The following is a 22,236-nucleotide window of genomic DNA, read 5'->3' as shown; positions in this document are numbered from 1 at the left end:
CGGGACGCCTTGGCCGTTGGGTACTACGATTGCAAGAGTATGACTACAGCGTCACATATAGGTCGGGCCGAGAGCACCAAGATGCCGACGCTTTGTTCCGTTGCCCGCTCTCGCAAAGCGCCGAAGTGTCACCTTCCATCTGTTCGTCACCGCCTGCCAAAGTGACCAAACAGACGGCTGCTCCTTCGAAACAGTTAGTTGCCTCAGCGGACCTTCTTTCGTCCACAGATCTCGCCTCGCTCCAACATGCCGATACCTACTGCCGCACAATCATCGATCGGCTCACTGGCTTATCGCGTGCTCCAAACAGCCGCCTGAGACGACAACTTGCCCGTTTCAAGCTTCAAGAGGGAACATTATGTCGGCAAATTTACCATCCTCTCGGTAACCAATGGGTTCCCGTCATTCCTCGCTCACTTCGTCTGGAAGTTCTACAAGCGTTTCATGACGATGCGACAGCTGGCCACTTAGGGTTCCACAAGACCTACGACCGCCTCAGGACTCGCTGCTTTTGGCCTGGCCTCTCCACTTCTGTCGCCAAGTACGTCGCTTCCTGCGCGTCATGCCAGCACCGAAAACGTACCACGTCTCTTCCCGCGGGGCCACTGCAACCACTGCCGTGCCCGTCCACTCCCTTTGAATTTGTGGGCATAGACTTATACGGACCTCTTCCGCTTACGCCAGCCGGTCACCGCTGGATTGTTACTGCCGTAGACCACCTTACTCGCTACGTGGAGACGTCAGCTCTTTCATCTGGTGCTACCTCTGAAGTAGCCGATTTTTTCCTTCGCGCCATTATTTTGCGACATGGCGCACCGCGTGTGCTCCTTAGTGACCGTGGCAAGACATTTCTTTCACATGTCCTTGCTGAAGTCTTAAAGGCCTCTAACACCATCCACAAGACCACATCAGCGTATCACCCAGAAACTAATGGTCTGACTGAGCGTTTTCACCGAACTTTGTCCGACATGATCTCTATGTACGTGCAACCAGATCACAAAAACTGAGACACAATACTTCCTTTTGTCACGTTCGCATATAACACTGCCATACAGCGTACAACGAATTTCAGCCCTTTTTTTCTCGTGTATGGCCGTGCACCGACTTTTGTTCTGGACACCACCTTTTTGTCCACATCTTCCAATCCATCTTCATCTCTCCCGGAAGAGTTCGCCGCTCGCGTCGCCCGCTGCCGTGAAATCGCCCGCGCCAACACTGCTACCATTCAGGACAAGAGAAAAATCGACATTGATGCGAAGCGTCGAGTTGTTGTGTTCCGCCCAGGCGACGAAGTCCTTTTGTGGACACCTGTTCGTGTACCTGGGCTCTGCGAAAAATTCCTTCACCGGTATCTCGGTCCATACACCGTCCTGGAACGAACATCTGAAGTCAACTATCGCGTTGCTCCTGTCAACGCGGCTACTGATCGTCGTCGCCGCCACACCGAGATCGCCCACGTCTCTCGACTGAAACGATATATTCGGCGTCCCAACCCTTTCTAACTTGCTGCCCTCTTTCGCGAAGGGGGGAAAATAGTGTGAGCGCTGACTATGTACTTCATCTTCATCTGTATGACCAAACCATTTTAGTGATCATCATCGTATGTCACGCGGGCTGGCTCTCTGGCTCGTGCGTCTGGATTAAAAAAAGGATAACCTGGTTGCTGCCGTACCGGACGTGGTCTCATAATATATATATATATATATATATATATATATATATATATATATATATATATGGGATATGGCACAACGGGAGCGTTGTCAACAAGGATAAATATATTTATCCTTGTTGACAACGCTCCCGTTGTGCCATATCCCATACCTTCACAAAGACTAACTGGCCCATTGAATTATTACTCCCACTATATATATATATATATATATATATATATATATATATATATATATATATATATATATATATATATATATATATATATAATGAGATATAACAGACAGTAATGCCAAGGAATGTACAGGGGAAGTTATTAACATTAATGGAATGTAAATAAGAAGAAAGAAAAGTGGATGAAAAAATTACCAACTGTAAGCAGGAATCGAACCTACGACCTTCGAATTACGCGTTCGATGCTCAGCATCGAACGCGTAATTCGAAGGTCGTAGGCTCGATTCCTGCTTACAGTTGGTAATTTTTTCATCCACTTTTCTTTCTTCTTATTTACATTCCATTAATGTTAATAACTTCCCCTGTACATTCCTTGGCATTACTGTCTGTTATATCTCATTATTATTGTGTTAAAAACACGGAAAAACGAGCCCTTAGGTATACACTTCTTTCCCTTATATATATATATATATATATATGTGTGTGTGTGTGTGTGTGTGTGTGTGTGTGTGTGTACGTGCATGAATTAGGAAAGTTGATGTCCCTTTAAAATACGAGGCGGACATAAATTATGCCACACAGACTCCATGTCATGTTGGAAGCGTCATTCACCTTCATCATCTGTTCACACCACGTGATACCAAATATAGTATCACGTGAAGTGATGTGCAGAGCTAGCAATGAGTGCACAGCTAGCGCGAGCATGCTATGAGTGTAGCATGTAATCATGTTTTACAAAACACACATATCATGAGTGTCATGTTCGGACATGTAATTTACCTTCGTCATCTATTAAAGTCACGTGGTGCCAAATTTGGTATATGTGAAGCTAGCAAAATGGCCGCGAGCGCACCATGGCGGGGCGTGTAGTCATCCCAGTCAAAAAAAGTGAATGGGTCCAACTGGTCATACCAGTTCCCATGAATTGGTCCCAAATGGCATTAATTGGAAGCCAACTGGAATGCTGAACTTCAATAGGAAAGACCAATTGGACCTTATAGTTCCAATTGGCCAGTCCAATTGGTTCACCGCTGACCATTTGATCTCCAATTGGAATGCTTGTTAGTCCAATTGGCTGCCCACATTCCAATTGGAAAACCATTGGAACAGTGCATTCCAATTGGCCTCCCAATTGGCATCCCAAATGGTGTGCTTGTTGGTCCAATTGGTTGTACAACTACAATTTGGGAGAGTGTTGGAACATTGTTCTTTCAATTAAAATTTGTTTCATATACATAAAAGTTGATATTTGTTATTTACATGGCAACTTAATTTGCTATAGGCCAGGGCAGAATTCCAGGCTCAAGTAATTGTCATGATTCTTATATATTGGAGTCAATTGAGCCATGTATACATATTTTGAATTGAAAACTTCATTGTAGTGTGCATTAGGTTATGTTCTTCAGTCATTTATGTTCCTTATAAGCAACTTTTTTTTCTAGAGCTGTGGCGTTTACTATAAGGTACATTTTAACTCAAAACAGTGGGACAGTTATAGCATTAACAGTTAACATGAGTTTGAATATGGTACAATTAAAAATGCAGCTAGTTCTGCTGGTTTGTGACCTATAGCTGTGCTCATAGAAGCAGTACTTTCAGTCTCCTGCTGGGTGATTGCCTGGACAAAAATAGGCCCATTGCTACATGCAAGCTTCATCACTTGTTTTTGTCATTTTTTTTTCTTGGATATTTTGTGTAGACGAAGTAATAGTCACTGATGTGGGTATAAAATTAAAGGTTGAAGTTGGTGCACGAAAGCTGTAGTGCAAACGGAGTGTAAAAATCCAGCACAGCACACATGTTGTGGGAATTAGTCATATGCGAAGCAGTCAGCATGCGTCAGCCAATGCTGGAAATTTCATTTTGAGCCTTCAGCGTTACGAGGTGGATAGACATCTTTGTCCCAATTGATTAGCTCTGTGCATATTGTAGACTTTCCAGGCACATCAAGTACACTGACGCGTGAAAGGTAGCTTATGGCACAACATAACATCAGTGTTCCCATTGGAGCTTGCACTTCAGTTATATTACCATGAAGTGCATGCTATCGAGTGATGATGTGCTTATATACAGACAAGTGCAACCCTTGAATATTGCTCGCACAGTCCTAAGTGCACATATGTAAAGCTTATCACATTGATATAAAACAGGAAAGCCAACTCTGCAACTACTTTGTCCTGACAAGGTATTTTTCATTGTACAAGGTATCTTTCTAAAGTAGTTTGAAGCAGTGACTGAGCGGAGGCTGCCATGCAGAATTCCAGGGTTTGATTCTGGCTTCACCCACGATTTTTATTTTTTGCTGCCATCTGGATATTTCGCGACATGAGCTCATTCACACTGTTGTGTTAAGATTTCCAATGTCTGGGCTGATATAGCCTGTGAATCACTCACAGCTAGTGGTGTGTGAATAGTGAAATTTCATCTTTGATTCTAATGACGCCGAATAGTGGCCAAAATATAGAATACGTAACATTTTATTGAAAATTGAAAGGAAGAACAAATTAATGAAGTCAGCTTGTATCCTCAAGCACATAACGCAGTAAGTGAATGCTGCCGAATGACAACAAATTGTCCTATAATAATACTGTTGTCCTTCATCGTTCCAAGTGCTTCATGCCCAAAAATGGCAGCATTTCTTGCCTAATTATAGGTCTTGATATATCTTAATGGATAGACTATGCAACCTCTTTCTGCACAGTAGTGCTTTTGAAATTAATGAAATCACAGCAGTATAACCTTGGTGCTGTTTGTACAACAGAAGACAACCACGCATTTCCGAGAAAAGCTCGTGGCATTCCACCACAATATGTTTATTAAAATGGGCAAAAATACAACAAGTCCAGGCATAAGAACACTCAAACAAAACACAAAAATAATAATATGCATGAAATATATGTACATATGTAAAAAATAATACACAAATGCACAAAATTTGCACATAGTTGCATCTGAAATTAAATTACAAATTAACAGTGCACATAAAATTTCACAAGGTATAGCAACTTGAATGACATATGCCACTCTGACAAAACTGAGTGCCGAATACCCACTGCACACTGGCCATGACGTGCTTGCATTTAGGCAACTCAGACAATTTTAAGAGGTCAATGGATTTCCGTAAAATTTGCTGGTTAGCAATTTCCTTTACGTGACCTGCAGTTTCTGAGCATGCATGATCTTAGTTTTTCCTACGTTTAATTTAGTTTCAATAAAGTTCAATTGTTAGGCGGCGCTCATACTGTGTCCTCGTCCTGCGAGATGTCGTGTTCGCACCAAGTTTCAATGTACGGTCACTCACACCAGTGTCACTAGAGCTGCAATGCTGCTCATGTGCACAAACCCAGCTTGTAGTGCTATTATTTCACATAATGATGCCACAGAAGCATGGCTTTCATTATATATGTATCAAGAGTACAATGAGCAGCCACTGTACCTGCTTATGCAAACAAATGCACCAGTTGTTTTGCACTATCACTAGCACTCTTCCAAGGAAAATGAGCAAATGGAGAAAGCAGTGCCCCATAATCTCTTAGTGATTACACCTATGGCTTACTCAAAAAGGGCTAAAACACCTAAAATAGCTTGCTTAATTTTGAATGGCCTGGCAAAACAGAAAGAATTTACGATCGAAAACGATACATTCGAGAGTACACAAGAATATGTATACCTAGGACAACTACTCATGGGAGAACCTAACCACAAAAAAGAAATTCACTGAAGAATAAGAATGGGCTGGAGCACATTCGTCAGGCACTCTCAAATAATGTCAGGAAATCTGCCACTATCATTAAAGAGAAAAGTATACAACCATGGCATACTGCCAATTCGGATGTATGGTGATAAACCATGGAGAATAATGAAACAGCTAGAGCGAAAGCTGAGGACCACGCAGCGTGCAATGAAACGTAGAATGGTAGGAATAACAATGAGAGACCGGAGGATGGTAGCATGGCTAAGAGAACAGACAGGAGTTGCAGATGTCCTAGCTGACATCAAGCGAAAAAAATGGACCTGGGCTGGTCTTGTAATGGGCTGGAGCACATTCGTCAGGCACTCTCAAATAATGTCAGGAAATCTGCCACTATCATTAAAGAGAAAAGTGTTCACCAGACAACTGGTGAACAATAAGAGCAACAGAATGGTTACCAAGCGATGGTCAACACAGTTGGGGAAGGCAGGGAGTTAGACAGAGCGACATAATTCGGAGGTTCCCAGGAATAAAATGGAATTAGCTCGCACAGGATATGGTAAACTGGAGATCATTGGGAGAGGCCTTCAACCTGCAGTGGACTAACACAGGCTGAGAATGATGATGATGCCCCGCCGCGGTGGTCTAGTGACTAAGGTACTCAGCTGCTGACCCGCAGGTCGCGGGATCAAATCCCGGCTGCGGCGGCTGCATTTTCGATGGAGGCGAAAATGCTGTAGGCCCGTGTGCTCAGATTTGGGTGCACGTTCAAGAACCCCAGGTGGTCGAAATTTCCGGAGCCCTCCACTACGGCGTCTCATAATCATATGGTGGTTTTGGGACGTTGAACCCCAAATATCAATCAATGATGATGATGATGATGATGAATTAGGGAACATAGAATTGTCGAAGAAGACTACAGAGAAAGAGTGCTGGGAGGTGCACATACATATGAAACATTTTCCACATTGATTAATACACTAACACTTCTTATTTCTAGAGGCTGAATAATTACTGTAGGAGACTGTTTGAATAACACTTTGTGCACATGGTTAACGGTCACCAAGTCATACTTTACTGGTCGGCACCGAAGTTTCCAGACACATATGCATGTGTTATCACCACTTGAAATGATCTTTTCAATAATGGCAAATGATCCATCCAAGAGTTGAACAACTGAAGTATTAGTCTTTTTCTTTGACGCGTACAAGCAGTCTGTCAGGATTGAACCGTTTACCATCATTCTTCTGTACTTTACAGAGGGTGGCAGAATTTCTTGCTCAGGTGATGAACAGGCTGGTGGAATACAAGAACCACTTCCAAAAAAACGGGTGCCATCACTGCTGCTTTTGCTTTTGTGAGTGACCTTGGCATCAAAAGAATTGCAATACAGCACCACGCTAGGGCTGGCAGTCAGATCCTGCAGCTCCATTACAGTGTTTTCAATCTGCAGAACTCTACACAGCTGGTGTGGAATTCCATTTGCAGCTTTGATGGCCTCTTTGAGGCTCCCATTTCCCGATTCAAATGGAAATGCGGAATGTGCCCACAGGGGTCCCCAGTCGTGGATACTCTTGACAATATGTGTCAGCTGGTGCATGTTATATGTCATGAAAGCTTTTCCAAAAAGCATTTCTGAGCGCACATGAAACTCTAACAAGAGTTTCTCTGCTCTGTTAACTTCAGCAGTTTCGATACTGCGCTGCAGCATAATATGTAAAGCTTCCACCAAGCATGCCCAATGCTCAAGGTATCTTCTCTCCAGAATACCATGGAGCACTGGGATGCTGTAATATAGTATCCAATTCTCCAGCTCTTTAGCTTTCCACCATCTCCGCTCTTTTGTTGCTCGCGGCAATCTTTTCACGTCTCTCGGTGGCCTGATAGCCAAAAGCCTCTCATCGACCATGTTTTGCTTGCGACTGAGGGAGTAGGCATAACCTGATGACTCAAACCACAAGTCTAAAAACTGCCGTGCTACACCGAGTAAAATACAGTGCATGTAGTCAGGGACAAAGCCTGATACGATATTAAAATAGGGCAGGCCGATCAACGGAGATGCTGTTTTAACACCATTAACAGTCACACCTTCCCTAACTGCAGTCATCATATCTTCGACCATCTGGCTTTCAGTGCGCTCAGTGGGGTTCAATGGTTGAACAGGGTACTTAGTAGAACCACCAGCTCGTTCACCTTTCTGCAGACACCAGTTACATCCGAAATAACCATTAAATTGTGTGACACCTTGCATAGGTGCCCTGGCAACAGAGTCAACTGCACAACAAATGCAATAAGCTTTGTATGTCTGCAGTTGACCCTTCCGCTCCAACACAAAGCCATTTTCACTGAGGTGGCTCATTTCCTTTACAAATGTGTTCTGAAAAAGCTCCATATTTGGTTTCTCCTTCCAAAACCACAATGCCGCAAGGACGAGTTTTGACATTCTCTGTTCAGCTGGGATCTCATTAACAATTAACTGAATAGGCCAAATGGACGTGCCACTTGATTTGAACAGCGGTGTGCCATCGGCATTTAGGGTGAAGGTGATTCTGGGCCCACACTGCTGTGTTGAAGCTGCGAATTTGTGGTACATTTCACCATCACATAGATCACCCAGTGAGCCATCATGGTGAAGTGGCTTTGTTAGGTCAAGGAGTGCACAGTCTTTCAACAATCTTTGCAACTGTGATTCCACATCAAGAGTCACAAAAAAAGGCATATCAGATAGACTGGAAACACTCGTTCTGTGCCCACACTGTATGCACTGAAAAGAGGCATTTGTTTCAGCATTTTCTATATGTGTGAAGCATTTGGGGCAAAAACAATAATATGTCATGGTTGTGCCAGTTTTGCTCAAAAGTTTGGAGAGCTGGTACCGTGAATCAGGCAATATTGGATGTTCGAAAATTCTGTTAATAAGGTCCAACATGCTGGTCAGCCCAGTGAATGACAAATTATTTTTCACAGCGTGCTTCAGCACCATGAGGAGAATGTCACCTCTGGACAAAACCACTCTTTCAGTGATAACATCAGTAAATAACTCTCCAAACTGCGACTTGCCACCATGACTCGGCCCCGTGGGACTGTTAGGCATTTGCTGCTGAAAGGAGAAAAGAAATAATTGTTCAAAATGGCAGCACTCGACTGAGACTTCACAATTAATTATCCAAGTCAGCTAGAAATCGATCCCTCTTTTCTCGACAAATGATGCCATATATCCCAATTTCTGTGCCACATACCCACGTCCATGACGGTTGGCTGATTTGCTGCATATAGTTACCGTGGCCGCCGCGGGATGCCGCCATGTACCCCCCTCCCTCCGTGCACTTGTGATTACACTGACAGTAAGCCACGCATTTGAAGAAAAACAAGAAGGTGCTCAAGGTCATGATGCACAATGATAAAGGGGCACATGTTCTTGCCCCCTTGTCATCCCCCTCCCTGCACTGCTTTCACAAACATAGCGCTGTGTGTGTGTGAGCCTTCATTGTGTCTTCGTTTTCAGTGAGCTCTTACCGTTCATAAATTCTGCATTTCCAATGCCTAAACAAGCTAAGTGATCCCCCAGCAGTTAATGACATCAGCCATGTTTGTGTAATTTTTGCAACTTCCGATGGACCTACCATGTCATCTTCTGAAGGCAGCTCTCCAGGATCATGTTGCTCTGAACCATCCTCATCAGACATGGACAGCTGCAAAACAAATAGAGCAGAGAAAACACAAAAACGATGAAACCAAGAGAAAAGGGAACTCGTCAGAGATCGGCACCACCTCGACGTGTGACAAAGCCATGTTCGATTTTTAGTGCAAAATCTGCAATGACACCACATATGGAGACACAACAGGCACAAGTGCTGTCATGCCTCTGCGATGTCACCGCATATTACTAAATACTCCGAACAACCACTTCTGTTATACAAAAAAATACCCACATAAATATAGATATGTGTGCATACCTCTTCATCATTTAGCAATGTGTCATGGGAAACCATCGGGTTGGCATGCTGTGGCCTATCATTGGTTGCTTGCAGTTCTGGAGTAGTGGGACTGACCGGAGCAGATGTCACCCTGGAGGCTGCTGTGCTACAAGCATCGCTTGAAGTTTCCTGCAAGAAAACAGCTTATTAATAAAAATGCACTTAACGTCTCGAACATACTACCTCACCTGTTCATCCTCACTACTCAACGTATCAGTTCGAAGTATGCCATTTATATCTGTCGAGACTGAAGCTTGTCCTGCTGCTTCATCATCAGACGAGGATGTGTCCATAGGCACCTCCTGAATGCGAAGAAGTATCTTAGACATATGTGCACGCCTTAAGTCGAAGCTTTACTGTGTAAGCTCCTATCTAATGTATCGTAATAGAGAAAGGTTTTTGTTTGTTTTTGAGAATGACAGCATCAGTTCTCATTGGGTTTGTTGCATTTAAACCCAATGCTAATAATAATATTGGGTTTACTTAGACAAAAACTTAACTCAATGACTGACTCAGCAATGACAAGTGACATCACAATTTTGCTAATAACAAACCCAAGGCACGCAAAATCGATTAATTACGCATTAATGTAAAATATAACTAACCTGTAGGCAAGATATTCGCAAAACTCCTGCGAACATTGTTACCATTTTACGTAAGCCGTGAATTCAGACAGAAAAGTCCGCTTTAAATGTTCTAACAGATGCAATGTACTGAACTGCTACAACTGCTTTCAATGCCCTATTAGAGATTTGTTAAAAAAAATTTTAAGTCAATGTTAAAATCGGTTACAATGACCCGCTCAAATAGCGGCTGCCATTCACAGCCGCTTTATTTGTACTCAAATGTCGCAGCAATACCAGTTTGCTCACTACCAGTTGTTCACTAAACAGTAATTTACAGCGTGGTTCGGTACCGCCAAGCGAGCGATATCTGCCGTCAATATTTACGTTCACCCTCGGCAACTACATGTGCGGACAAACGCAGGTTGTTCGCCCACACAAACTGTTGTTAATACGCTAGGCGTGTTATGCGAACCAAGACATGCAGTCTCGTGTGAGTCTTGAACACCAGCGCCAATTGAAGGCGTTAGAACAAAAACAAAGGTAAACTTACACGCTGTTGGCAACCCCTCTCAGTACTTCTCGGTAGCACAAAGTCCGATCCATGGTTGATATATCGTTTATATGGGCCTCTCTTCTTTCTCTTTGGAAGTTGATACATTATGACCGCATTAGACGATTTGTTGGTGCACGTGTGGATGCTCCTCAGATTGTTGTTGAGCGCACAACCGAACACCACTTCAGCACAACGGCAACCATGGCACATCCTGACTGGTCAGCGTCACAAAAGATGTCCAGTTTCGTATTTCAATATTTCATTTATTACTGTAATATCTGTACATCTGGTAAACCAATATATACTCATAAAACCTAAATAAAATGGACATATTAATATTGAAGTCATATGCGTCTATGTAGCACGATGTGTTTACGTGGAAACCTGTATCTGCCAGTCGGCTTGAAGTACGAGCTCGCGGCTCGCGCGTACGTTTACATTCAGCACGTGCAACGGCAGTCTGACCGCTGGCCGCAGATTTGCGTGCGATCCTGCGAAGTGATCATTCGGCTGCGTATCCTCTTTGTGTTTTTTTCGTGCACTAACGGCACAGTGTACTGCAGAATGATCACGCACGCTAAAGTACGTTACGAAGACGATCGGAAACTTGCGATTGTGGATGTTGGCGACATCGAAAACTTCAAACCAGAGCACGCGAAGGACTTCAAGTCCAAGTTCTTCTATTCTGTAAAGTGGACCGATCCGGACGGGACCTCTGATTACTACCGGGCTCGGATCCTAGCTTTGGGAGGTAAGCTCTTCGTTTGCGACCCTGGCACACATTTATTTTGCCTTGTCAAGTTCAACATTAAGTGCATTTTTGTGTTCCGCGGTGCGCATATGCCTATCGTTGATGCTATCCGGTGCGTGCGGTCGGTCGGCAGGTATAATTTGATTAATGAAACATAATTTTGTCTTGAAATGAGCGTAGTTCAAATATAGTCTTGCAACTTCCGTTATTTATAAATAGGCCTAATGAAGCTAGTGTATAAAAATTACTATATATACTCAACTGTCTTTTGCGCTCTTGCAAATGCAATTAATATGCCTAAAACTTGTTGCTAAGTGAGATGGATATCTAAGGGATCGCCTTTCTTTCTATTCTTCATGCGGTACAGCACAACTCGATAATATTCCTTAAAATGTATGCACTGATCCAGATCATAGACCCCTCTCCTCCAACTTTTGACGCTATTGTCTGCGAAGCTTCCAGCGTACGGCACGTGGCAAACTTGTTGAGTCCTTCCCAGCTGCCTTTATGTTTTCAGAATACAGTAAAAGCTCGTTAATTCGAACTCGAATGGGACTATAAAATTGTTCGTATTAAGTGGAGTTGAAAAATTGCGCAGGCGCTAGAATGAAGACATTGTTCCACACTGTGTGGAGAACCCAGAGAAGCCACCTCTGGACTCGTTCCCGCAAACTAGGTGATACTACATGTTTGTGGCAGGTAATTTCATAAATTAAATTCAGGCTGTGACAGCAAGAGAATTTATTGATCAGTCAGTGATACACCAGAAACAAGCATAGACTACAAAGAACAGACTACAAAGAACACAGGACAGAGTTTAACAGAACGAGTGCAACCGTCAAGTGGTCTTATTTTCATGCGTAGTGAATAATAAGGCTAGTTGATGCTTGCGCTCAGTCTGTAAAACTGCGTTCTTTGTAGTAGTCTTCATAGCGGCGCCCTTCCATAAGTGCATTCAACTATTATGTAGGTCAAATAAAATAATTATTTTTGATCATCTGTGTTCATGCAATAATCATTAATTCATTATCTTCACCATAGCAGTCAGATCCCCCCTCCCCGAAATAAAAAAAAAAAAGGAACCAGGATTTGCGTGTATATATATATGTATATATTGCGTATTTGACCTCTCCTTACACAAATGCATATACGCAAACATCTAGAGCTCAGTTATACAGTATATACAGTAGTCTTATGCAAAGACAGTTAATGAGCACATGTTTTATGGTTGTGATACTACGCACATATATATTCTCCCTGCTTCTGTTTAAGGCTTACATGCATATAGAGCATGAACTTTTTTAATATTGAAACAAAGACTACCGGAAATTTCAAGGATCCTTTCATATAAGTAGAAGGCTTATTTAAGTGTACACTTAGCATAATATTCCTTCCCACTTAATCTGTTGTCACTCTTCTGTGTTTTTCTTTATACTTGCAGTGCAGCCTAGTCGCACATCCATGGCTTATAATGAAATTATTTCCTCGTAACATTTTTCAATGTGTACGACCTCAATATTTTCCAGAATCTGAAGACGACTTGGAGGGGGAGGGAGGAAGCCGGCAGAGGCCTAGGTTTGAAAAAATGGCTTATTCACCTGACGGCGGAAGTGAGGATGAAGATGATGTCCAGCCAGAGGTACTTGTTTATGCAGTGCCATATCATTCTTTATGCATTGCACAACTTAAACAGCCTCATAAGACATTTTTTTGTTTGTGTACAGCGTCCCGTGAAAAAGCCCTCTGGCCCAAAACAGGAGCTCTTGGACATGCTGAAGAGAAAAAAGGATGACATCTGCCGAAAGGAGGAAACAGCTACAAAGAAACAAAAAAAGAGGGAGACCTATGACGATAGGGGCAGCCTAGTCAGTGAGCTCAAGAACAAGCTACAGAGGCTTGAACAACTGATGGATAGAAAGAGCAAAAAAATAGAGCAGCTCCAAAACAAGAATAACACATTAGAAAAGGAGGCCATGGAGCTGAGGCGGCTTAATGTGAGGCTGCAGGAAAAAATTCTGACAGCCTTAGATGAAGGCAAAGGTATGGAATTCGGCTTTTCGTAGTTTTGTGGCTTCTGTGGCTGCTATGTACGTAGACTTATTTGTAATTTGTATGCCAGTAGCATGGTCACACATTTTTTTTTTTTTTTTTCAGGTTTGGGGGGGAGGGGGCACTCAGCTATGCTTTATGTATGTTTATGCATGCATTTGTATGCGCGTTTATACACATGCCAAACTGAAATTTCAGGGGGGGGGAATTATGGGCTTCCTTAAATTTAAAGCTATTCCTTACAATTTCAAACCACAAAATCGAACGAAGTGATGTTTGTGCATACTACCATGTTTACACATTCTTACGATAAGGAGCGAGTTTGCTTATTTAAGAAAATTACAAAAAAATATAGGGTATTGCAGTTATAACATGAGCTCGCCATCCTATGTTGGAGAGCTTCTCTTCTGACCAGTGGTGACGACCTTGCATAGGACCACAAAAGGCTTTTCAAGTCAGCGGAGCATGAAAGAATTTGTCGCACTTCTTCATCACCCAACAACTATATGCTCATTTACGCCTTGATGCCACTGCCTATGATTTTCGAATATCTTTGGACAGTTTATTGTTTTATTGTTAAGCAAATCCTTTTGCATTTTCTTCATGTTTTACCAGGCAGTGGTTGCATGTGCAAAACATTGCATAGATCCAACACGTCCATTGTCACTTAGAATGCTCTTTGAAGGTGCTTTGAAACAAAATAATAAAATTGCTGTTTTATGTGTAGCCTGGTTTCACATCTAATATGAGGTGCATTCTCAAATTGTTAGTTACAAAAAAAAAAAAAAAAGAAAAAAACTCAAGTTAATACAATACTTGCATTTGGTACAATTTCTTTGATGTAGCTATATTTTGGGTGAGAGCCTTGATATTGAAACTCATATGTTTTGAATGTTGATTGCTGACAATGCTGTCTTCTTAAAGTGACTTGAGTTCTGCTGTTTGTAGTGAGCCTCGCTTCATGTTGATGGTGCAGGCAACAGTAGAGCTGCGTGCTCAATTAAGAGCAAACCGGAGCACTCAAGGATGGAGCTCATAGATATTGACATGGATGTGATTCCAAGGGAGACAACACCGCCACCAGATGATTGCCCAAGAAAAGAGAATGCCACGGTAATGTGCATATCTAAAGGGCAGCTTCAGGAATTTTTAGTTTTGCATACAGTTGTCGTTGTAGGTGAAATTTTTTTTGTGCTTGCTTAACTGTAAATGCTGCTTTTTCAGATGGTTGTTATGATTTTTTTTTTGCAATACATTCCTCTGATGCAGGTGGACATTGGCAGTGGCCTTCGAATAAATTCTTGTGCGTGGAGTCACATCCAGGGCCATCAAAAGGATTCTCTTTTTGTGAAAGACCTGCTTCTTGGAATTTGGCCAAAGGAGCAGCTGAAAAACCGCTCTTTGCAAGGTATGTTGCTGTTCTATAGATTTTTTTTTTTATAACGACAAAGCTCTTTAGGCTAGCCTTATTCTGTTCAAGGCAAAGAAATTCCTAGGTGGGTATGTGCCACAGGAATTGGCCAATCCCCAATGCAAGTTCAGCAGGTGCAAGTGTTAAATGAAAACTGCTTGACGGAGTGGAGCATGTCAAACATGGGAGAGGAAGAAAGAGAACTAAGAGGAGTAAAGGCATAAAATGATCGAAAGACTAGACTCGGAGAAAGAGATAGAAAAGCAGAGAGCAAGACAAAGAGAAACAGGAAGAGAGTGAGAGACATAGATAGAGGAAGTAATCAGTAGAGAGAGAAAGGAAGGGAAGAAAGAGCAAGAAAGAAACCGAGAAATTAAAAGGAGCAACAAGGAAGGCTGCCCCGCTCCGCTGTTTCTTCAGGCTTGGCACCACTAATGCGAAGCTGCCATAATTTTTTTTAGCGCTGTGAACTAGAAGTAGCAGTATTATAGTTAACCACTGTTCATTTGTGTCTTGCAGGAAAGCGGTGTCCACGATTTCCGGATCGGCCTGCAAAAACTCCACTGACGCCTTGGAAAGTGGAAGTGATGCGGGGTAAGTGTCCATGCTTTTTAAGATATTTTGGTGTAGACTGTCTTTGTTCATTCTGCCTCAGACCATATTCTTATAGACTCCATTTTTGTTTAAGAACTGTTTCTTCTTGCCAGTTAGTGATGCCCTGTGAACCTTTTGTTTTAGATTGTTACAGACGGCGACTGCAGCGCCAAGGTATTCCTGAAAACCTTGTGCCTGCTGCACTCAAGCAGCTAAACCATTTTGTGGTGGAGAAGCTGGCAGACCTTGAGAGGATGGCAAAACGGTGAGATGCAGTTGTAAATGTGTTTTGATGAATTTCAGGAAGGTTCTTGTATGTAGTTTTAAATGACATGCAGCCTTGTAAAAAAAAGTGTTCAAAGCATCATACTGATTAAATGCCATGCCAGTGCATTTACTCACACCTGTGAAGTATGTGTGAGATCATGTGGTAAAAACTAGTCTTGAGCTCCTAGCACATCAAGTTAGCACTTTACTCACATCTGAGCAGGCCCAAATTCTAGGCTGACCCCCTAAGGTTTGAAGCCAGAAAAAAGAAAAGAAAATGTTACCTCAAATGTAGACCCAGCAGGAAAACGTTTACAGTATGCAAAAAACTCAAAACACATACAGTAGAACCCAGATATATATATAGAGCCATAAAGGAGATTGCAAAATAGTTTGATATGGCAGCAAAGCAGACAACTCGTCCAGCTTTCTCCTGTGTGTGTTTGTGTGTACAATGATTCTCTGCTGAACAGTGCTGTTCTCTTGAAACCCGGCGCCTGCTACAATGTGTAGCCTGCTATGTATGGTCACAATATTACTGCACTGGGACCCCTTTCCGTGCTTGTTTACTATGTCAGTGTCTGTGCAGTAACATTTTCTTGTGCGTAAGCGTTCACTTCTGACAATAAGCGGGTGTTGCGTGCATCATTTTGGGCCAATGTGGCGGCTATGCTTTTTTGTGCAGTTAAGGCGGTTTTAGCTATTCCACCATGGCACCAACGCATTTGGGTTGTTGCATATTAGCAGTATGCAGTAAGTTTAAATGGCGCTGTGCCTTACATGCTGCTAAACAGGTAGTCGAAAATGCCTAGTGCAATAGGGCTGTCGGCAATCCGTTGCACTCTCATGTTTGTCAGTGGCTGCTATCACATTTGCAGCCATCGCCACATGTGCTTAAGTCTTAATCGATGGCCAGCCGGTGCGTCCAAATGAAAATGTGAAATATTTTGCACAGTACAGCATGCTACTGGCCACACCTAGAGTTGCGGGGTGCACCTTGAATCAACAAGCTTATGAGCCTTGATGGCATGATCAATCCATGGTTATTATGCTGGTGGAAACAATTACTGCTATCACTCAACTGTAACAATTTTTTAAGTACTCAAATATAAACCAACCCGACAGTATTTGAGTTTGAGAAAGACTATTGGCCTAGATTTGCGTAAATATGATACACACTCTGCCTACAGCAATAAGCAATGTCATTACCTATCCCTAATATTCTGACAGGTCCATTTCTAAGGATAGTTCTGCAGCAGGCTACCATTGAAAATGTTGCAAAGGGCCAGCTCTCATGCCTTGAAGTCGTAGTGTGGTTCAAGCACCACAATGTCGTTGCATCATGTGTATATGTAACATTAGCGATGTGAACTTGTAACTTTCATGCACTTGTGTATTTTTCAACACTTTCAGGGAGAAGGACAACCTTAAGCCACAGGAAAGCTGTGAATAAGGCCAGCAAATTCCAAGGTCAAGAGTAAGCCGTGCCTGCAAATTTGGTCTAGTCATTTTCCAGTCAACTTTTGCAATACTTGTACAAGTAATAAATTATTGTAAATCAAGTACCTTCATTTTATGGTTTTTATTTTATGCATGTGCAATACACATCACTCACGACCAAGCATACCGGATCATTTTGGTCAGGATGAACATTTTTGCTTTAACAATTTGGTGTGCTCTTTGCCCATGTATTTCAGCCAAACACCAATTTGTAATGGAAGAATGTTAGGTTCAAGCTAGACCAAGCTAGAAGTTCACTTCAAATGGTTGACCAGTTGCACACCAGCCAGCTCTAACTGGATGACCATGTACATTCAACTGGCTGACCAATGGCGCACCAATCAGCTTCAATTGGATGACCTGTTGGCACCAGTTGGCTTGAACTGGATCACCACATGTTTTCAACTGGTTAACCATTTGGGCACCAGTCAGCTTCTATTGGATGACCTGTTGGGTGCCAGTTCACTCTAACTGGGGGACCATACGTTTTCAACTGGTTAACCAGTTGGACACCAATTCACGTGAGCTGGTTAACCGGTTGGCTTTAACTGGATCATTATGTGTTTGACTGGCTGACCAATGGCGCACCAATCAGCTTCAATTGGATGACCTGTTGGCACCAGTTGGCATGAACTGGATCACCACATGTTTTCAACTGGTTAACCATTTGAACACCAATTGTCATTGACTGGTTGACCAATTGCACTCCAGTATCTTTAATTGGATGACCATATGTGTTCAACTGGCTAAACAGTTGAGCACCAGTTGGCTTTAACTGGATCACCATACGTGTTCAACTGGTTAACCAATTGGGCGCCAATCAGCTTCTATTGGATAACCAGTTGGCTTTAACTGGATAACCATTTGGACGCCAATTTACATTGACTGGTTGAATAGGTGGACACCAGTTATCTAGAATTGGTTGACCAATTGGACACCAGTTAGCTTTAACTGGTTGCAGTGAAAAGAAAGCTGGGCACCAATTAAGATTCGGTTACGTCCAGTTAAATATAATTGGAAAACCAATTGGCCACCGGCACTGTCCAAATGGTTCACCAATTGGACGTAAACTGGTCTACCAATTGGATATAATTGGTACGCTCCCAACTGGTGGCGAAATTCCAATTGGTCGAGAACCAATTCGTAGCAATTGGTATTTGTCCAATTGGACCCATTGATTTTTTTTGACTGGGATGACATGCATGTCCTGATTTCCATGTTAGGGTCTGAACTTGTGTTCGCCAAGCAGTCATGCCATACCATACCAGTTTTGCAATGTCATGTGAACGAAACCACAAGAGCAGCAACACTATAAAATGTAAATCATCACATACATTTTATAATTTTCATCTTATGACTAATCAATTATGCTCATCGTACAGTTATGTTATGCCATACTAATTTTGGTATCAATACCATTATCTAAAAGGCCAGGAGAGGTAAAAGTAGTAGGTGGCTAGATAGATAGATTAGATAGATAGATAGACAGACAGATGCGTTCGAAGTTGCTGAAGTGCACTAAGAAATACTTTGCATTTAAAACTGTAATTAAACTCAAAGTAGGTTAAACTTGCTTTTAAAAAGCACAAGCTGGCTACTAAAACTAAAAAAAAAAGCTCATTTATTTAAGTTCCATGGAAATAGTCACCTGGCTGCTTGCCATTGCATATCGTATTAGTTCCCAAAAACCATATCTCAAAATGACCACGATTGCCAAGCTCTCATGAAGGAAGAAATCATGTTAAAAAACAAATTTTTGCATAGATGACCTTTGCTCATATTTTGAAAATGTTTTTTTAAAATGTATTTTTCTCAGGATCCACTTATGGGCAGCTTCTCAAGTTTGGAAATCATGTTTATGGTACTCCCGATAGCCAATTGGGATCAAATTTTGCCCACACATTATTTAATATGTGAAGGGTCCAACTATTTTCTTTATAACTCTCTATCACTTGTAGAATTGTAGTTGGTATGGGCTGAAGATTAAAAACATTTCTACATTACGATTGTTTTTATCTATCAAAATGTCTTAGACCCTCTTTTTTCATAGTTATTTGCATTATACAGTTAATGTAGAGAAATATGAGCCATTAATGGCACAGAACCATAAAATCTTAGTGACAGCTAAAAATAATTTGTCCAAAAAGAGTTCTACTTTACACATCATCATGGCATCTAACGAAAACTGTGCAACTTACTATAAAACTAATTACACATTCCAAATTAGCATAAAAACATATATATACCATGAAAATGCTATATATGTGCTACAGGCTAAGGCAACTTGTTTTTTCGAATTGCATCTCCCCTTAACTTGCTCTTTCGACCTGGATATATGTTATGATTCATATATAGCTCAGTTGGCAGAGCATTGAATGCATTATACCTCGATTCTAGCTTTGGCCCTTTCCAGCAGATAGTCTATTTTCGTTCAATTTTATTCCTTTACTTTAAGTCATTATTACATGCACCGCAGTTAAAACCTATGCTACATCACTAAGAAAAGGTGCTTCTGGAAAAAATGTCATTTTTTATAGAAATTAGTCTTTTAGCATTCAGCTTGGTAAATTATGTTTCGTCATTAAACATTTTTTCAGCCCATGCCACTCTAGTGCCACATAAAGCAGTTGCTGAGGCTACAGTGTATAAGCGCTGAAGTTGATGCAAAGAGGAAAAGAGGCCAAGCACGAAGGCGCGCACTTCGTAAACTGCTATTACCATCTGCACGGGGAGGCGAGTTGAAAGATGATGCAGCACAAGAGGCACGAAATTGTTATGAAACAGCAATAGCCGTCAATCCAGCCATGCGTCTTTAATTCTCAACACGCAAGGAAGTCACCAATTATGTCCACGAAGTGTGACTTCTGGTGTAAGCAGAGGCAAGCCAGAACTCTTCAGGAGTCCACACCAGATTACACTTATTACTGCCGACTAATGAACGCCTTTTGTGGCTGCACACCCCACATAGTATAAGCACCTCACAAATCATTATAATCATCAATTATTAACTCTAAAGGCTTACTCCAGGCATTATGTAAGGCGTGAAAACATGAGAGACATGTCTCATGACACAAATGCAGTGTGGGAATAATAACAAGAGATGTAATTATAAAGCAGATAGCGTTGAAACAAAAACAAAAAGAAAATAAAATAGTGCAACAATTAGTACACGTTGTTGGACACAAACGCCAATGACCACCTTAAATAGAAGAAAAAGCTTTTGATGAAAAGCTCTAGGCTTACTGTCCGCAAGGAAAGATGCAAAATGCCATAGAAGCGCCTGATTTCTGTGCCTACAGACAAAGCTCCCAATTCCTCTTCATACTGTGAGTATACTGTTAATGTGCATTGATAGTGGTTGTACTCATTTGTCCTAACTGATGATAGGAGGTAAACTACGAGCACTAAATAGAGGGGAGGAATGGAGTTCTGAAATGCAACTCCTGAAGAGGGCAATCGCCCCTACCGCCTCTCTTCTGGATTCACCACTGCTGCTATGGAAAGAAGCTGTCTAGGGGGGGGGGGGGGGGGCAGTGCCAGTATTTTTTTTCCTGGGGGGGGGGGGGGGCATTAAGGAATATTGTGTTCCTTCGGGGGGATAGGAAGACACAGAACTTCTGTTGCGTTTCGACTATGCTTCCTCTTGACATACAAATATTGCTATCGCATAAACTGTCACACTGTACTTATAACAGAGTTGCTGTGTGCAATCGTGTGCCAAGATTCAGGATCGCTTCAATGAGCCCAGACGTACAAAAAAAATTCAGACAGCATGCCTTACGTTTAATATTCTAGAATTTCACTGAACATCAGATGACTTGAGCGTGTGTGCAGAATTGTTATTGATCTACGAAAGACAGCGGTCAATTTAGTTTGAAAACAAAAACAAAACATGCTGTCCCATAAAATGACCAGACCTTTGTTGTAGCACTGTCACTCAAGTAATAAATCGATTAAAGCTTTCTGATGAACTCTTGTAAAGTTTTTACATGTGCTCATACGTGGTAAACGCAATGTAGTGCAAAGCCCTGTCAGGCACTAATCTTTCCTGACTAGACTTACTGAGTGTCCCACATTTCACGGTGAACAGAATGAAAAAAAAAAATGATTATGCATATAAGTGTGAACGGTGGTACTTAACTCATCGCACAGATATGGGGGCTTTCTACAATCTTTCATTTTTTGTTTTATGTGGATGTGAAAAAAGTTGCTAAGTAGTTCAGTCACGCTACAGCAGTGCGTTATAGGCAGAACACAAGCTAAACGTGTACAAACATCACAGGGAAAGTGTGATTTAGTGCGAAAGCACGCAGTTAGCAACCCAGGGGATGCTTTGGCAGGCAGAATGTGCTTCATTTGCTGGTAGTGGTAATGTTGCATAGGCTTCATGCACCGATTCAGTAGAAAGGAGCTTAGATATTACCAGTAAACTGCGCTCAACGCGTTTTATTTGTCGACAATTGGCTCAAACCACACGCAACGAAGCGCTGCTGCGTGTATTTATATACGCGCCCCCGTCCGCCTATCCACACTTTCGTGTTGACTGTGCTGCTACCTGTAGCCCTATCTCGTCGCAAAAAGCGCACGTGATAAAGAGTTGTAGAATCTGCGGATTGGGTCACGCAAAAATTTCCACTTGGACGGTACAGAACAAATGCGGGACATGTGTAGACCTTTTCTCGGAAGCCTCCCTGCGCGCCGCCATAGCCCTTCTTGGGCTGCGCTAAATTAGCACGACTCCCCAAAAATGCACTGCTGAGGCTGTGACGTCAGCTATTTTGTGCGCAGCCCAACATGGCAGTTTTTCTCTTTCCTGTGAAAACATGTATGAATCTGTCCCACAGGGATGGCGTGGGCTCTGGACAGCGAATGAAAAGCCTGGACAGTCCCACAAAATACGGGACGGTTGCTAACTGGGCTCAGCGTCAAGATAGTCACAGTCACAAATGCGGACAAGCCAGAGCAGCCTGCCTTATTACATCACGCTATCATAACTGAATCGCCGAGCCTGGCGTGACACACGCGACAT

General features: G+C 42.2%; 2 protein-coding genes across 4 annotated transcripts; one reads left to right on the top strand and one right to left on the bottom strand.

Moving 5' to 3' along the window:
• Positions 1-6,005: 6,005 nt before the first annotated feature.
• LOC119177327 (uncharacterized) lies at positions 6,006-10,845 on the bottom strand. Of its 3 annotated transcripts, none has more exons than XM_037428796.2 (5): positions 10,633-10,845; positions 9,705-9,818; positions 9,496-9,645; positions 9,163-9,231; positions 6,006-8,639 (listed from the first exon to the last, which is right to left on the bottom strand). In XM_037428796.2, exons 1-5 carry the CDS (start codon positions 10,843-10,845, stop codon positions 6,456-6,458), a joined length of 2,730 nt encoding a protein of 909 aa, XP_037284693.1. In that variant the 3' UTR covers positions 6,006-6,455. The 3 variants fall into 3 exon arrangements, with proteins under 3 accessions (XP_037284693.1, XP_037284694.1, XP_075731971.1); XM_037428797.2 differs by having other exon boundaries at positions 6,006-8,636; XM_075875856.1 differs by lacking the exon at positions 6,006-8,639 and having other exon boundaries at positions 8,915-9,231.
• A 138-nt stretch (positions 10,846-10,983) lies between these two features.
• On the top strand, positions 10,984-17,278 carry LOC119177328 (uncharacterized). Its single transcript, XM_037428798.2, has 8 exons — positions 10,984-11,386; positions 12,913-13,025; positions 13,111-13,426; positions 14,412-14,548; positions 14,705-14,843; positions 15,366-15,440; positions 15,585-15,705; positions 17,121-17,278. The coding sequence occupies exons 1-8, from the start codon at positions 10,984-10,986 to the stop codon at positions 17,158-17,160; spliced, it is 1,344 nt and encodes a 447-aa protein (XP_037284695.1). The 3' UTR covers positions 17,161-17,278.
• The last annotated feature ends 4,958 nt before the right edge of the window (positions 17,279-22,236 follow it).

This window comes from Rhipicephalus microplus, chromosome 10 (genome assembly GCF_043290135.1).
Source record: "Rhipicephalus microplus isolate Deutch F79 chromosome 10, USDA_Rmic, whole genome shotgun sequence".
NCBI lineage: Eukaryota > Metazoa > Arthropoda > Arachnida > Ixodida > Ixodidae > Rhipicephalus > Rhipicephalus microplus.
Note: the sequence above shows the minus strand (reverse complement) of the source record. Positions and strands in the feature narration are given on the sequence as shown.

Bases quoted from the DNA above. Each gene is read 5' to 3' on its own strand.
- LOC119177327 (XM_037428796.2), bottom strand. From the start codon at position 10,845: ATGTGCCATGGTTGCCGTTGTGCTGAAGTGGTGTTCGGTTGTGCGCTC. The intron at 9,646-9,704 runs GTGAGGTAGTAT...GTTTTCTTGCAG, and splicing joins TGAGTAGTGAGGATGAACAG to GAAACTTCAAGCGATGCTTG. The intron at 9,232-9,495 runs GTATGCACACAT...TTTGTTTTGCAG, and splicing joins CATTGCTAAATGATGAAGAG to CTGTCCATGTCTGATGAGGA.
- LOC119177328 (XM_037428798.2), top strand. From the start codon at position 10,984: ATGCGTCTATGTAGCACGATGTGTTTACGTGGAAACCTGTATCTGCCA. The intron at 11,387-12,912 runs GTAAGCTCTTCG...AATATTTTCCAG, and splicing joins TCGGATCCTAGCTTTGGGAG to AATCTGAAGACGACTTGGAG. The intron at 14,549-14,704 runs GTAATGTGCATA...CCTCTGATGCAG, and splicing joins CAAGAAAAGAGAATGCCACG to GTGGACATTGGCAGTGGCCT.